The 16,521-nt window shown below is 30.8% G+C and overlaps 1 protein-coding gene across 2 annotated transcripts; it reads left to right on the top strand.

Annotated features, from left to right (window-relative positions):
• Window positions 1-5,135: 5,135 nt before the first annotated feature.
• Window positions 5,136-9,509, top strand: LOC107935607 (nucleobase-ascorbate transporter 3). Of its 2 annotated transcripts, XM_016868233.2 has the most exons (15): window positions 5,136-5,352; window positions 5,502-5,729; window positions 6,252-6,349; window positions 6,442-6,618; window positions 7,061-7,161; window positions 7,254-7,329; window positions 7,412-7,471; window positions 7,555-7,739; window positions 7,838-7,934; window positions 8,059-8,145; window positions 8,253-8,311; window positions 8,426-8,517; window positions 8,595-8,672; window positions 8,770-8,930; window positions 9,005-9,509. In XM_016868233.2, exons 2-15 carry the CDS (start codon window positions 5,564-5,566, stop codon window positions 9,218-9,220), a joined length of 1,653 nt encoding a protein of 550 aa, XP_016723722.2. In that variant the 5' UTR covers window positions 5,136-5,352; window positions 5,502-5,563; the 3' UTR covers window positions 9,221-9,509. The 2 variants fall into 2 exon arrangements, with proteins under 2 accessions (XP_016723722.2, XP_040950856.1); XM_041094922.1 differs by lacking the exon at window positions 8,595-8,672 and having other exon boundaries at window positions 5,175-5,352.
• Window positions 9,510-16,521: the final 7,012 nt, after the last annotated feature.

Genomic DNA, 16,521 nt, shown 5'->3' on the forward strand with positions numbered 1-16,521 from the left:
GTAAATTAGATGTTAATGTGAAATGAATGTATGGTTAGCCATTGGTATGGCTAACAAATTTTGGTTTTGGTATGTGATGAAATTATCTTATGAATATGATAAATCTATCTTAAAAAAAAAATCAGTAAAATCTGGTAATGCCTCATACTCTATTTCGGCGAAGAATACGGGTAGGGGGTATTACAGTTTAAATTTTTATGTAAATATTCAGTCCAAGAGTTCCAAATAAAGACCTTTGACCGAATTTCCATATTAAAATAATTAGGAGTTTTTTTTATTTTAGTTTTCTAATTAGATTAGGACTAGTTATAAGGCCTATTTAAAGGCATGGCTGGCCACCTTGTAAAGAACTTCTCAATATATCAAAAATATCAGATTTGTTTAAGTGCAGAATTCTCTTTGAGTTTTTCTCCAAGAATTCTCTCTTGAGTTTTATTTAGAAGTTGTTTTAACAATCTTTTGATTGTGGGAGCCATCTTCAGCCTTCTTCTTGCCATTGATATTCTTTGGAGGGGAGATTAGAGCCGTTTGAAGGGAGTTGTGAGATCTTTCGGGATTTCAAGGCTTCTTAGTTTAATTTCTTACTATCAATTCTTTCTTTATTTCTACTTGTGCTGAATCTTTATCTAATTTATTTTCTGTTTTTTATTGTGTTTTCAGCATTTTTCTATCTTAATGAATCAACCCAAAAATCCCCAATTTCTAGGGTTCTTCCATACTCTTTTTGGGTGAAATTAGATTGTTGAAAATTGGGGAAAACTATCTTGGTGTTCAATTGGGCAGAATCACAATCTCCTTTAGGGTTTCAAGAACCCTTATTAACACTTATTTCTATTCTCAATTTGATTCTTTGCTGATTTGGGGATTTTATTTCAGATCTGGAAATTCAAAGTTCTAATCTTTTAATTTTCTGTTTCGTTTCAGATCTGATTGTTTAGGGTTTTCGTAGGAGTTTCCCGTGACTTGGCAACTCGATCTTGGTCCGCGCGCAACCCCGTATCATCAACTTATTATGCTTGCATATTACTTACAAAAAAAAACTAGTTAATGGGTTTAACGGTTGTCATTCTCAACCATAAAATGTAATTTTATCATATTAACATATAAATTTATAGCTTTCAAAGAGATTAAAACATAAAATTTTAATTTTAGGGGTTCAGCCCTTACTTATCCTATGTTGCCGTACTTACTAAAAATGATAAAATTAAATAATATAGATTAAATTTACAACTTTACACATATATAAAACTAATAACAAAACTTAACTAAACCAATTTTTTTTTACTCGAGCCCACTTTCCAACTAAAATTTTTTGAGTTAATCGAGTTGACGAATCCTATTTTAGCAACTGAATTCAATTCGAATTTTTTTTCGAATCGAGTCAAATTGAGTTAACAAATCTTATTATTTATACTCAATATTATATTTACATGGACTGATTATTTAATTACATAAGTAAGGTTAATGGGTAAATATTTATCAAAACGAACATAGTTTTGCCTTTTAATTCTATGATTTTGACCTTTTTACTCCAGAAAAGGTAAATATTTATCAAAACAACGTAGTTTTATTTCTTCTTATTCGGATTTCGGATAACTCAAATTGTGTAATTTATATTCGAGCTAAACCGAAAATTTTGATTTTTTTTGTTCGAGTTGATCCGAATAACTCAAACTATGTAATTCAAAATTTGAATTTTTTATCGAGGTTTTTTAACCGAATCGAATTTAAGTTTTGTGGTTGCTTCCCTCGATAATATATACCATGTCTAAAATTCAAACCCGAATCTCCATTTTCACATGATGTATTTTATCAAATTCGAGCGAATTCTATAAACAAACGTAAATGATGAATGAATGAGTTGAAAATTAGAAAGTTGATAAGGTTGATGATGAGACCCCATAAATCTTAAACTTAGTGTTTGTGTTCATATTACATAGGGCTAAAAAGTTTAAAGGAAAATGCATGCAATTATTGAAAGAGTTAAAAGCTGTTATAAGTGGGGAGGTGATCTGATCTGTTAGTCGGTGCTTTGTCTCTTAACACTATTCTAGGATTGTTCTATAATTCCATTATAATGGCTTAAATGAAAAAAAAATCATTTTATTTAATAATTGAATAGTTAAGGGATGGAAATAGAGCGGAACAAAAATTGAGGATCGTATTTTGAGTCAGGTTGTTTTGAACTTAGCTTGACGGAGCACATGAACAACCCGGAGGTGGCGTTGAGTGGTTAGCAACTTAAAATGTGAAATTGTATTTTTGACTCTTTAAAATTTATAAAATTATGACTTACTATATGATAAAATTGTACTTTAATCTCTTAATGATGAAAATTGTTAATTTAGTCCTGTTACAAAATTATAAATATATGAATTAGTAAAATGGTAAAATTATATTTTAACTCTCATAAAAATATGTAACTTAATTCTAGTCTTAGAAAAATTCTGACCTTTTTTCTATGCTTTTTCAATTTAATATTATAGAAGTATTTATAATTTATTCATTACCATAATTTTGCTATATATAATTCTACTGTGTATATATAACATATGAATATGTCCATGATTTTAATACATAGATTTTTTATATAAAATTATATATATGATAATATGTTTGTTGCGTTAGATTTTAGAAATAACAGATCATAACTAAATGAATTTAGCAGTTATCGCTTGATGAGGACTGATATTTTAAAATTTAAAAAGTATAGGGACTAAAAATAAAAAAATTAAAATATATAGATTAAATCTATAAAATTTGTAAAATACAGGGACTAATAGTAGAATTTAACCTTTAAAAAATCCACCTTAAAATTATTCTCTTAATTATATGAATAAACCCAAAGTTAAAAATAAGTGGACCATCATTAGGTAGGTTAGGGTTTTATAAAAGTGCTTTTTAACTTTTAAGTGTCTTTTTTATTTTTCAACTTATCTAATATATAGTCAACAATGCAATCAAAAGAAAATTTATTGGGTAAATTCAAAGAAAGCTAAATTTAAATGAAAATAAAAATAAAGTAAATTTGAAAAAAATTGAATGATAAAACATCTAAACCAATTTCGAAAATCTCAAAATTAAGAATTTCAAAATACCCATTTCTAAAATACTCATTTTTCTTAAAATTTTCGTTTTAAATTACATAACATAAGATCTGATATGTCATTTAATAATTAAAGGAACGGTTTTAATATTGAAAAATATAATTGATATAACATCGATAATTTAAGGATATAATTAAAATGATTTAATATTTAAATATCAATTTAAAATAAAAATAATAATTTAAAGATTTTTTATACAAATCAAATTAAGTCTAACCTTAAAAAAAAGGATTATATTCAAAGGTTTCACTACAATCCACATAAAACCATGGGCTGACAACGTAGCTATCAATGAACAATCCCATTTCTATTTTTCCATCATTATTATTGTGATCTAAGTTATTCACTAGAGCGAGCCTAATGATTAATCATTTGTATTCGATAGGTTCATTAAAGAGGTAGACGCTAACCACGTGTTTTAAAGCTACTTTATATTCAGGGCAAGAATTGAACCCTTAACTACTGATTAAGGTAAGAGAAACACTTGTCATCTCATCTAACTTTGTGATTCAAAATTATCTTATTTTCTTAAAATGAAAAGGACATTAACAAAAAAAACTTCTATATTAAAAAGGGTTAATAGTAAATTTAGCCCTTATCACTTATTTCTTTTATTATTTTCACCCTAATTATTTTTATCACTTTGACTCTTAACCTTTAAATTTTAGATGTAAAAGTTAATTAGACACTATCGTAGCAAACACGTATGATAATTCACATATACACTATGCATGCTATCACGCCAATGCTATTAAAAATTTAATAATTTAATTATTTTTTCGTTTAAAATAAAATAATTTAACTAAAGTGATCTTAAAAAAAAGGACCAAATTGATAAATAAGATAATTTTATTTTTAAGGAAATAATAACTGAAATTTCAAATGCCCGCATGGCATAAATGTTATTTTCAACGAAATTGAAAGCTAAATTCGACAAAAGCCAACATCGTAAGATTCTGGAACATCATCTAATCTACTGTAAGAAAAACTGAAAAACAGAGTCCCCACGCGCTTTGCCCATTCCCGGTTTCCACATTATTTAATTTTAAACCCTCCACAAAAAAGGTTAATTTCATTATACATCCTCAAACTATTGTCTCAATTTTAATTTGATCTCTGTAAAACTCAAAACATTCTAATTAAATCCTCAAAGTATCAATATCATATCAAGTAGATCTTTTTTCAATTTAAGCATTAAATGTTAGTTCAGATTATGCCGAGCGTATTTAAAATATAAAGATAAAATTGAAGACACGAGTGTATTATTGTCTAGACAATTTAGAAGAGCTATTTTCTAAACACATCATATTTAGGTTGTTCATACAGTAAATACACACGTGTTTATAATTTTATTCATGTGTGTTATACATATGAAATGAATTAATATACTATTTGGTATCTGGGTTTGGTTTCAATGTTCCATTCGATATGTAGGTTTTTTAAATTTGGTACTTGAGCTTTTCTTTATCTCATTTAAGTACTCAAGATTAGTTTCAATGTTCAATTTAGTACCCTGGCTTTATTTTTTTGTTGTGCTTTTCTATTAGAGTATACGTGTCAAATATTCATTTGATTGTAAATACCAAATTGAACATCGAAACCAAATTCAAATACCAAATACTATATTAACCCATACAAAATTTAGCATCCAAGTTGATAGAAAGATCCAGTGGCAGAGTTTAGTATGTACCCCTAAAATGGTAAAATTTTAATTTAGGCCATTTATAATATATAAAATTTTAAACTAGTAATGGTGAAATGACACTTTAGCCTCCAAAAAATAATAAAAATTTGATTTAACCTTTTAAAAATGATAAAAATGTTGGCTATTAAAATAATAAAATTAGATTTTTACTATCGTAAAAATATACAATTTAATTCCGGCCTGAAAAAAATTTCATGCTCCGCCAATGGAAAGATCTAATTAAATTTGTACTCATATTTGAAAACAGATGAAATTCAGGGACGAATTTAAAATTTACACAAAATTCTTTTAAAAAATTGAGTATTATATTCTTTACGAAATACGACAAATCATAAACATAACGTAATCCAAACTCACTTTTTTTAGCTTTTTCTTCATTTCATCCTCTTCTCTCTTATCTCTATATATTTCAAAAGATTTCATTTTTAATTTGTCTCCAAAAAAGAAAAGATTTTATTTTTAATAAAAAATATAATTTTGAGCTCAATGAACTTTCTTTTTGTTCTTTAATATTTTCCATTCATCGAAGCTATACAGAAGGTAATTTCTTTATTCATAATCTATGTATTTATGTTCTTATTTATTTATTATTTTTTCGTCGGTGATTTATTGTCAGTTCTGAAAAAAGAATATAAAAGTTACTTGGAAGAACACTTTAAAAGTTCAAACCTTTATTTTTTATTTGTTAGGAATCTGAACAAAAAGAAGATTACAAATAGCTGAGAAAAGTAATTGAGAAAAGTTTAAAAAAATGGGTGAAACGGAGAATCATCAGCACCACCACCCACCGCCGCCACAAGTGGTTGCTCCGCCGGCTGCTCCTCCTCCTAATTTCGCTCTTTCAAGGGGACCTACTTGGACTCCAGCTGAACAACTTCATCAACTTCAATACTGCATCCACTCCAATCCTTCTTGGCGTTAGTTCCCTTTTTGTAAAAAGTTTTAAGATTTTATGCTTAAAGTTGCTTGCTCTTTATTTGGTGTATCCAGTTTTTTTTTTATCTTTTGCATGTTAGTCCTTTGATGGTGAAATTACAGAATCAAATAGATCCCTTTAAGAATCAATAAATTTTTCTGTATGTATGGCAGAAGTCGGAGTCAGATTGCATTTTACTTCTTTCACTCGAAAAATAAACAAATTAGTCCCTGTAAACTGGTCTTTTTGTTAAAAGTTTCAATCATTTCTACGGTTAAAAATTGGCATGCCTGACAGAATAAACAGACTGCGTATAACTGTAGAAAATGAATAAAAATTTTAACAAATAAGACCAGTTTGTTGTTTCATCTAATGTACAGGGACTAATTTGTTCATTTTTTGAGTCAAGAGGGTAAAATGCAATTTGACTCTTCGTACAAGGCCTCCATGATACTTTTACCATGTATATATATATATGTATATGTGTGTGTGTGACACTTTTTTCTTGGTTGTTGTTGAACAGCTCAAGCACTTTTATTGGCATTCCAACACTTCATTGTGAATCTTGGTACAACGGTGTTAATTGCAAGTACTATGGTGCCTCGAATGGGTGGTAATCATGTATGTTATATAAAACTGTATAATTTCAATACTTGAAAAATGGAATTGATGCATGTTTAACCTCTAAAACCCTCGCGTTGTGTTATGAATAGGGTGATAAAGCTCGGGTTATTCAAGTATTGCTGTTTATGTCAGGCATTAATACGTTACTTCAAACGCTTATTGGCTCGAGACTTCCCACAGTGATGGGTGTATCATTTGCTTATACCTTGCCGTTGTTGTCTATCATCAACGATTATACCGATGAGGCCTTTGGAACTGAGCATGATGTATGTATACGCTTTAGTAGGATATATATAAGTTGAACTAATAGTCAAAGGCGAATCCAGAATTTTTTTAGCAGGGGCTGAAATTTAATTATAATTTTACATAGATCAAAATATAAGTTCATTACGTATTAATTTATAATTTCATCATTTTGAAGGGACTAAACAGAATTTCTTTCATTTTTAGGGTGGCTAAAGTGCAATTTTACTATATGTTAGTTTATAATTTCTTTATTTAAAAGAGGACTGAATTGAAAATTTTTCATTTGGGGGGGTCGAAGTGCAATTTCACTATATATTAATTTATAGTTTTATCTATTTATAAGAGGACTGAATTGAAATTTTTTCATTTTCCCCTGCCTGCATCCCCCCCCCCCGTCAGATTCGCCTCTGCTAATAGTAATGTATAAATGACTGACTCGGGTGCTTGTTTGCTTGCTTGTAGCGGTTTGTTCGCAGTATAAGAACCATTCAGGGATCACTAATCGTTGCTTCCTTTGTTAATATCATCCTCGGGTACAGTAGGGCATGGGGCGAGCTAACAAGGTAATGGTGTATTTAGTTTTGAGTATAAATTCATACGACCTATATTATTTATTGCTGGCATCTCATTTTTACTTGAACATGATTCTCTCTAGGTTCTTTACTCCCATAGTCATGGTACCGGTTGTTTGTCTCGTTGGTCTCGGTCTCTTTGCACGAGGTTTCCCATTGGTAAATTTTCTTTGGACACTTTAATGCTTGGTTGGGACCAATAATATGCTGATATAAATAATGCAATTAATGTATGATACAGCTTGGTAACTGCGTGGAAATCGGCCTGCCTATGCTTATTCTACTGATTATTTCTCAACAGGCACGTAAGCTACTCTGAGAATAACATCGTTTCGCGCCGACATTCTTTTTCGTTGATTTGACTATTGTACTTGTTTGCTGCAGTACCTGAAGCGTGTCCACTCGAGAGCCCATCTAATACTCGAGAGGTTTGCCTTGCTTATTTGCATTGGAATTGTGTGGGCTTTTGCTGCTATCCTAACCGTGTCTGGTGCTTACAACAACGTTAAGACTGCTACTAAACTGAGTTGCCGCACGGATCGATCTTACCTAATGTCTTCTGCTCCTTGGTATGGTCATAACTTGCTGTTCTGCTTGCTTAATCGCGTTCTAATCGGTTTTGCAAAAACCCTCTTTATAACACCTTATTTAATGTCATTGTTTCTAGGATTAAAATCCCGTACCCATTTCAATGGGGCACACCTATATTCAGAGCTAGCCATGTGTTCGGGATGATCGGTGCTGCACTCGTTTCGTCTGCCGAGGTATAGTCACTATCTATTTTGTGATTTTATTTTCTAAGTTCAATGTTTCAGTTTCGCTTGATCCAATTGATGCTTTAGTATAGAAACTGGTCGGTAATTGAACTTTCTTCGACTTTCAATGCAGTCAACTGCAACCTTTTTTGCAGCAGCTCGGCTTTCGGGTGCCACAGCCCCTCCGGCACATGTACTCAGCAGAAGTATTGGCTTACAGGTCTTTTCCTAGATTATCGTGTCATTTTTTTCTTAACTTATCATGAATCGCATGATATTATTTTTTCATCAGTGAAGATTACTTACTCATCTTGCTCGTAAATGTAGGGCATCGGTATGTTACTCGAAGGACTTTTTGGTTCACTCGTTGGTACTACCGCATCCGTGTAAGGAAAAAAATCCGTTATTTATATAATTATTAACTGTAAAATGCCTTTACCAATAGACAACAATATACCTAAAAAAAAATATTTCCGCGTCTTATCTAAATGATATTGCAGTGAAAATGTTGGCCTTCTCGGACTTACACATATAGGAAGCAGAAGGGTGGTACAGATTTCCACCGGTTTTATGATATTCTTCTCCATATTCGGTTAGTTCTAGTACTCTCTCTTTAGTTGTATTGAAAATTTTGTATTATATTTATCGTGTCGCCATACACTCTTCCAGGGAAATTCGGCGCATTCTTCGCCTCTATCCCGTTGCCAATATTTGCAGCCATATATTGCATTTTATTGGGTATTGTCGGTAAGTAACTCGATAATAATGATACTTATTGTATCTCGATATTTCATTTTTTCTTTAATTGGGAATTCTGTGCCCCGTTTTTTCCCTCTTGATGCAGCTGCTTGTGGGATCACATTCATACAGTTTGCAAATAGTAATTCCATGAGAAACATCTATGTTTTGGGTGTGTCTCTATTCCTCGGGTTATCGATTCCTCAATACTTTGTAATGAACACAACCGGTGACGGTCATGGACCCGTAAGAACAAATGCTGGATGGGTAAGTCTTCCCACTTTCTTCTTTGTTTCACTGGTCCAATATTCACTCGATTCTAATTTTCCAAACACATGCAGTTTAACAGTATATTGAACACCTTCTTTTCATCGCCTGCAACCGTGGCCACCGTCGTTGGGACCGTGCTCGATAACACATTAGAAGCAAAACAGGTGGACGATAGAGGAATCCCGTGGTGGAAACCATTCCAACACAGCAAAGGCGATGCTCGAACCGAGGAATTCTACAGCTATCCGTTAAGAATAAATGAATATATTCCGACCCGGTTTCTCTAAAGCATTATCACTAAATTGTTTTTATATTAGCTGCAAAATACAGGGCATATTTTGTGTTCCATATGCATGAGGCTCAGGTTAAATCGGTTCTTGTAAACCGGTGGTCGGCACCGGTGAATGTCGTGTCGGTTTTTCAAGGTATGTAGAGTACTGAATGTAGATGAAAATTGGCTGAGAAAAGGAAACAGGGAACTGGTTAAAGCTATATTTATCCTACTGAACTCTTTAAGCAAATAATATTGGTCAAATTTTATAAAAGGCCCCTGTACAATATAATTTTGGTGATTCAGTCTCTGTTATTTATAATTTGATAGTTTTTTTTTCTAGTCACATTCGAAGTTATCTTCTTTTTTTTAACATTTGATGATGTGATATATACATTTTAACAATTTTTATATGGGTAGGACATTTTCTACACATTTAAAAGAAAAAAAGTTTAATGTTGTTGAATTATAAAAAAATGTGCATAATATGGGGACTTCTTTAACAATTTATGTTTTTACCTAATATAGGGACTGGTGACATATTTTTACCTGATCTTGTCATTACTCTCTTTAAAAGAGTTTTGGTATAATGATAAATTAAGACCTGCATTTATTTATTTTAGTTGATTTAGTCCTCAATCTTTTAAAAAGAGTCAAATATGATTATTAACTTTTTAAAAATAGTCGATTATTGGTTTTCAATGAAAATATTAACTGAAAGGTTAAAATTTTAAATTTGGTAGCCCACATAATAATCTAGGTATACTTCATATTTTTTAAAAAATATTTCTATTATTTTAAAATTATTTATGTTAACATGAAATACATGTAGATTATCTTGTTGGTTGTCATGCCAATATCACTAAACAAATAATGCTTTTTAACATTTTCATTAAAAAGTGATTTGATTTTTAAAAAAGTTAATAGTCAAATTTAACTTAAAAAAGTACTAAATTGACAAAATATGTAAACATTAACGGTTAAATTTATCATTATGCCAACAATCATTTCCAAACAATTGAAACATTTGGCCCCTTAGTTCAATACAACAGTTGCATTTTTACCTCTTCCAAAAAATTAATAATAAAACTTAAAGCCTATTGATTAAATGGAAATTTTCATTTATAGTCCCTCTCAAAAACCAATAATTTAATTAAAGTCCTTTCAACACCAACCTTTTTTTAAACCTCCAAAAAATTTACAATTTCATCTCGACCCCCTAATACTAAAATCACCAACTTTGCCCTTGAAGATGAATTTAAGATGCATAACAACCAACAAAAATTCCAAATACATTGAAATGCATGTGCATGTGATTTTCGCTTACAGCATGTAACGGCCCAAATTTCAGTGATATCGGAACAGTGATTTGAGATCACTAAATCCGACAAGTATGTTTAAAAATTTAATAAATTAATAATTATGAGTCAAGTGTGAATTTAGAAGAATTTTGAATTAGTGAATTTTGTGTAAAAAAAAAAGAGAGAAAAGAATTTAATAAGTAAATTGGGTCTAAAATGAGGTATCGAGACCTCGAATTCATAAACCGAGCCATAAATATTTTTAGAAATATTTATGGAGTGTAAATAAGTTAGTATTAAAGTTTCGTCAAGAAAATTTAAGATTTCGGTAGTTAATTAGGTGAAAAGGACTAAATTGAACTAATTGTAAAATTGTGAGATGTGATTAAATAGCTTAAGTATTTAAAAAGATGGATTTAAAGAGCAATTAGACCCAAAGGTTAATGGCTGGACGGTTTGGGTATGAAATAAGCAAGAAAACAATGTGAACAAGGGGCAAAATTGGAAATAGCATAAAAGTTAGTAATTAAATAATGATGTAATTGAAAAATCTAGACATTTTCTTCATCTTTCTCAGCCAGAAACGTCGTACCAGGTCTCCTATGCTGGTTTTTCATATTTTTACACCATGTAAGTTCAATTTTTACTATTTCTCAGTAATTTTTATGTTTTGGTGACTTTTACAATTAGGTCCAATCATCTAATTCATTAGTTTTTGATTTGGTGGGTGAAATTGGAAGTTACCCTGGCTGAGTAAGGGTAGTATATGATGAATTATTATGAAATTGAAGTTCTAATTTCATATTAAGGTTGTTTTATTAAGTCATTTTGATAGAAAATGGTATTTAGGACCTAATTGTGAAAAAGTTGTGAATTAGATGTTGGTGTTGAAATTGAGAATATCAAAGGTTGTGAAATAATTTATAATGATAAAATAAGTGTTAATTGAGAAAAAATTAGTTCAATTGATGGGTGAATTGAGTAGGGACTAAATTGTAAAAACTATAAATTTTAGGGTAAAAGTGTAATTTCGAAATTTGAACAGCATAAATTGTGAAGTGAAGTAGAAATCAAATAAATGCTAATGAGTAGAAATAATTTATATTATAGATCAAGAGAAACGAGATTCAAGTCGTGATCGAGGGAAAAATAAAGTTTACGAGGAATAGGCTCGATTGCTAATATTTTATATCGAGGTAAGTTCATATGATTTTTAATAATGCAATGTGTAATTTAATGTTTTGAAATGAAAATTTCATGAATGATATAGTATATTATTGTATATAAAATGTCATTAAACTGTGATAATTGTAAAATGATATTTGAATAAAAGTACAAATTAAATGGAACAACGGACTTGAGTACTTTCATTCAGTGGCTAAGACGAATCGACGGAAAAGACCATGGTTGGACCATGGCAGCATGTGAAATGTGATTTCCGTATAAGACCATAGCTGGGCTATGGCTTCGGAGAAATGTGATTTGTGCTTCCGTATAAGACCATAGCTGGGCTATGGCTTCGGAGAAATGTGATATGTGCTACTGTATAAGACCATATCTGGGATATGGCATCAGTGTGATATGTGATCCGTATAAGACCATGGCTGGGCTATGGCCTCGGTATGTGATATGTGACTATGTGCAAGACCATAATTTTACTATGGCATTGTGATAATGAGGTACTCAATTCCGTAGTTGTTCCCTAATTTGATTATGAACGAAAATGTAAAATGGCCCGAAAAGATTAAGAATTGGTGAATACTATGAAAATGACACGATTTGGAATAAGTTCTTGATACTTGATGACATTGAGATTATGGATCTATGCTTATGAAGCATAATTATGTATTCTTACCATGATGGATGAAATGATATTGTATGGATTTAGTGAATAATAGTGGTGAATGAATAAATATGGCCTTGGCAGTTTTGGATTACTGCAGTAGTGTAACTTTTGAAATTCACCATAAATTATGGAAATTGAGTTAAGGGCTGAATAAAATATGAGATTAAAGCCTGATGAATCTAGTTTCATATAGAGGAAACGGTGCATGCAATTGGATTTTATGTTATAAGATATTTAAATTGTTGTGAGACAGAGTTTGAATGACTTCGAGATCCCCTGTTCTGATTTTAGAAAATCATTAGAAATTGTACAATTGTGGTGTTTTATCTTAAAAGCATGTTGGTAATTGCTTATTAATTTCATATGGACTTACTAAGCATTTATGCTTACTCCCTCCTTTTCATTCCTTATAGTTTTGACAAGCTAGCTCGGAAATCGGGAACGGCCGGAGGCCCACTCACACTATCCGTATACCATCTTGGCATAATGGCTTGTATATTTTGAGTATGGCATGTATAGCATTATAATCATTTTGTATATATGGTCTTATGATATGGTTATTGAGTGGTATGGAAATGCTTGGTAATGATTAGCCATTGGAATGGCTAATCATGATCATATTTGGTGTTATGTATGTCAAATTGCTAGCTAATCCATGGAAACCATGAAATAGGTAAAATTTACCATAAAATAGATTCAGACAGCAGTAGAGATGAGAATTTGAAAAATAACTAAAAATAGTAGAAATGGAATTAAATAATGAATAAGTTATGGAATCGAAGCTTGATGAGTCTATTTTCATATGGAAGAAGCGAAACAGGTATATGATCTATATTTTATGAGATGTTTAAATTTTTGTGAAACAGGGCCAGAGCAATTTCTGGATCCCCTGTTCTGAATTTGGAAATTCACCATAAATTTTAAAAAGATAATTAGAAGTCATGCTTTATATGTACAGATTCCTTATTGAGTCTAATTTTATTAGAAAAAAACGGCATAGTCATTTAAGCTCTGTACAGGGAGATATCTGATTTGTAATACACAGAGGTCAGAGTAGTCGAACCCTGAAACAGGGGAGACTTTAACTAATAAACTGTACTAATTGGCCCAACCAAAAATTCTAGAAAAAAATTAGTAGATAGATATATGAGTCTATTTTCAGGAAAAATTTACGGAATTGGATTTCGAGTTTCGGAACTCGAGATATGAATTTTTAAGAAACTATGATGCAGTTGGACAGCTTGTCCGAATTTGTTTAAGTGCTCAAATAAGTTTAGTAATGCCTCGTGCTCGACTCCGGCGACGGTCTCGGGTAAGGGGGCATTACACAGCATATATATATATACAGATGATATTGAAGATGCAAATTGGGCAGTTTTGTCGTTTATTTACAAAAAGGTATCTGCAATTCTTAAAAGATTTTTAATTTACAAACCTATGACCAGACACCATTCAATGTTTTGCTAAAAAAAACACAAAATTGGTAAGAATTTTTCTGCAAATAGGTTTTGAAAATTGATTGGTTTTTAAAGAGAACGAGAGGTGGGGATTACTATGAAGTACGGTTTGGTCATTGGTGTAAATGTTTATGAATGAGGTAAAAACAAGTTATAAATATTCAGCACTTATTATTGTAATATATATATATATATGCTTTGACTCCGTTATTACTGGGGTTTTTTTTTAGGTTAAGCTACCATAACTGTGAAACTCAGGTCCCCCACTTATGATCTGCAATAGCCTTTTTAGAAAAATGGGTTTTGAAGTTTTTGGTTTAATTTGGTTTTAGTCCTTTTAATATGATGAATTTTGTGACTTGATCCTCCCCTATTTTTGTTTGACATAATTTGGAGGGTTAACTACAAAATTGCCCCCCCAACTGTACTGCTTTTCCCAAACTAAAGTTTTTTTTTTGGTAAAAAGGCCTTTCCAATCCCTCTCATTCGAAATTGAGCAAATTGGTCCATCTCAAAAAAATCAAAGCAATTTGATCTCGTCAATTTCAAAAGTGAGCAACCAACTGTACATGATTTTGATTGGTATAATAAAAAATTTAGCCCTCAGAGTTTACGTATTCTGTCAAATTGGCCTAATTTAACAAATTTATCCAACAACATTTGTGTAAATGTGTAAATTTTAACGCTGGATTTGTTGATTTTTTAGAATTAAAGCCAAAATAACAAAATATGTAAACATCGAAGGCTAATTTGTCACTATGTCAATCAGAATTAAGTACAATTGATGGATGGCATTAACACAGTGATTAATTGTCCTTATAGTTGCTCACTTTCGAAATTGACAGGGATTAAATTGCTTCAATTTTTTGAGGGAACCAATTTGCTCAATTTCAAAATTGAAAGGGACTAAAGAGGTCTTTTTACCAAGTTTTTATGGGGTTAAAAGCAATACCTAAACTATCAGTTTTGTCTTATTTTATCCAAAAAATTGTTTGTTGACGTTAGGTAATTACTGATTACCATTGTGTTTTGGGATAAAATAAGACAAAATTGACGTTAGGAAAAGTGGTATAGTTTGAGGGTCGGATTTGATTTGGACCCTCTATTTTTACAATGTTATTAGTGGGTGCGCATTGACGTTTCGCATACATATAAAATTCCGATGTGTTGTCGGCCATGTAATCGACTAATAGTAACAAAAATTCCACGTTGTCATGTATCAATTTTGATATACCAATAACATTATAAAAATAGATAAATTAACATATGTCAAATTAAAGGATCAAATCCCAATTCTCATCATAGAAAAAAAAAGACGAAAATTACAATTAGACCCAAGTTTTCTTTTTCTCTTTTACAAAAAATTGGTGTTTGGCTAAGTCAAATTTCAGGACCTTTGAAGGGAAAAAAACTACTCATTAAATCTAACCACGAGTGTTAGATGAGATGATAAGATTCTCTCCTACCTTAATCAATGATCAAAGGTTCGATTCTTTCATTGGGTATGGAATAGCTTTAAAACTCGTAGCTAGCATCTACCATTTAATAAGCCTATAAAATGTAGAATATTAGTTACTGAACTCGCTTGGGTAGATACATAGAGAAATATAAAAGAAATACTGATTAAATCCATGTTTTCATTGGTTGAAACAAAGCATCTAATCAGTTATATCTTTGGCTTTATTTATTACAGGTTTCTGACCAGGTATTAGCATGCACTATAAATCCCTTTTTCAGATGTTGGAAAATAGCCTGCACCAATGCTAATTTAGCCTCTTCTTAATTGTCCCTTGATGTGTTGCAAAGGTTGTATATCTTGGTTAAATTTTCCGTTAGGTCCCTAAATTTTTTTTGAACTTAACTGGTATTTAAACTTAAAAACCGTAAGCTAATTTGGTACTTTTTTTAAGTATCTGATTAACACTGTTAAAATACATTGAGGTGGCACTGACAACCAATAACAATGGTGATACATGGTAGCTTCACATTTGAAAATGTGGTAAAAATATAAAATCTATTATAAATTGAGTAATTTAATCCGTATATAGCATAGACAGTGGTGAATTTCTTATATTTTAGATCGCCGTGCAAAGTTTTTTCATGTATTGAACTTGAAAAATGCTTGAACAAGTAACTCAAAACCAAGGGTAAATGGTAATGATGGCCATGGGGGCCTTGCCCCTTGATATTTTTTTTAAAATTTTAATTAAGTTCTCTTAATTTTTTTGCAAATTCTTATTAGTCTCGTAAAAATTTTAATTAGACCTTAAATTTTTTTAAAAATTCATTAAATTTTTAAAATGTTTGAAAATTTAAATTAGATACTACCAAAATTAAGTCCCAACATTCCCATTGCATAAAACAATCCTAAACTTGAGTGCCAAACCCTAATGATAAAAGTTTGAAATAATTTAAACCCTAAAAAAGCTCAATTTATTTTTTTGATAAACCCAAAATTAAAATAATCCAAACCCGAAATAATCTAAATTTAAAATAATCCAAAACTTTGAAATGATTTAAAAATTGAAAATGGCTTCTCAAGGAAAAAGGCTTTTCCACTTTTTTTTTTTTAATTTCTTCTTTTTTCTTAAACCTTACCCTAGACATAGTCCCATAGATTCCCCACTACCTTTTTCTGATTACATTTTGCCCTTTCCTTTGTCCTTTTACTGAAACTACCCATCTTTTCCATTGGTCACCAGTAGGCAGTAGT

Source organism: Gossypium hirsutum, chromosome D06, assembly GCF_007990345.1.
Source record: "Gossypium hirsutum isolate 1008001.06 chromosome D06, Gossypium_hirsutum_v2.1, whole genome shotgun sequence".
Classification (NCBI taxonomy): Eukaryota; Viridiplantae; Streptophyta; class Magnoliopsida; order Malvales; family Malvaceae; genus Gossypium; species Gossypium hirsutum.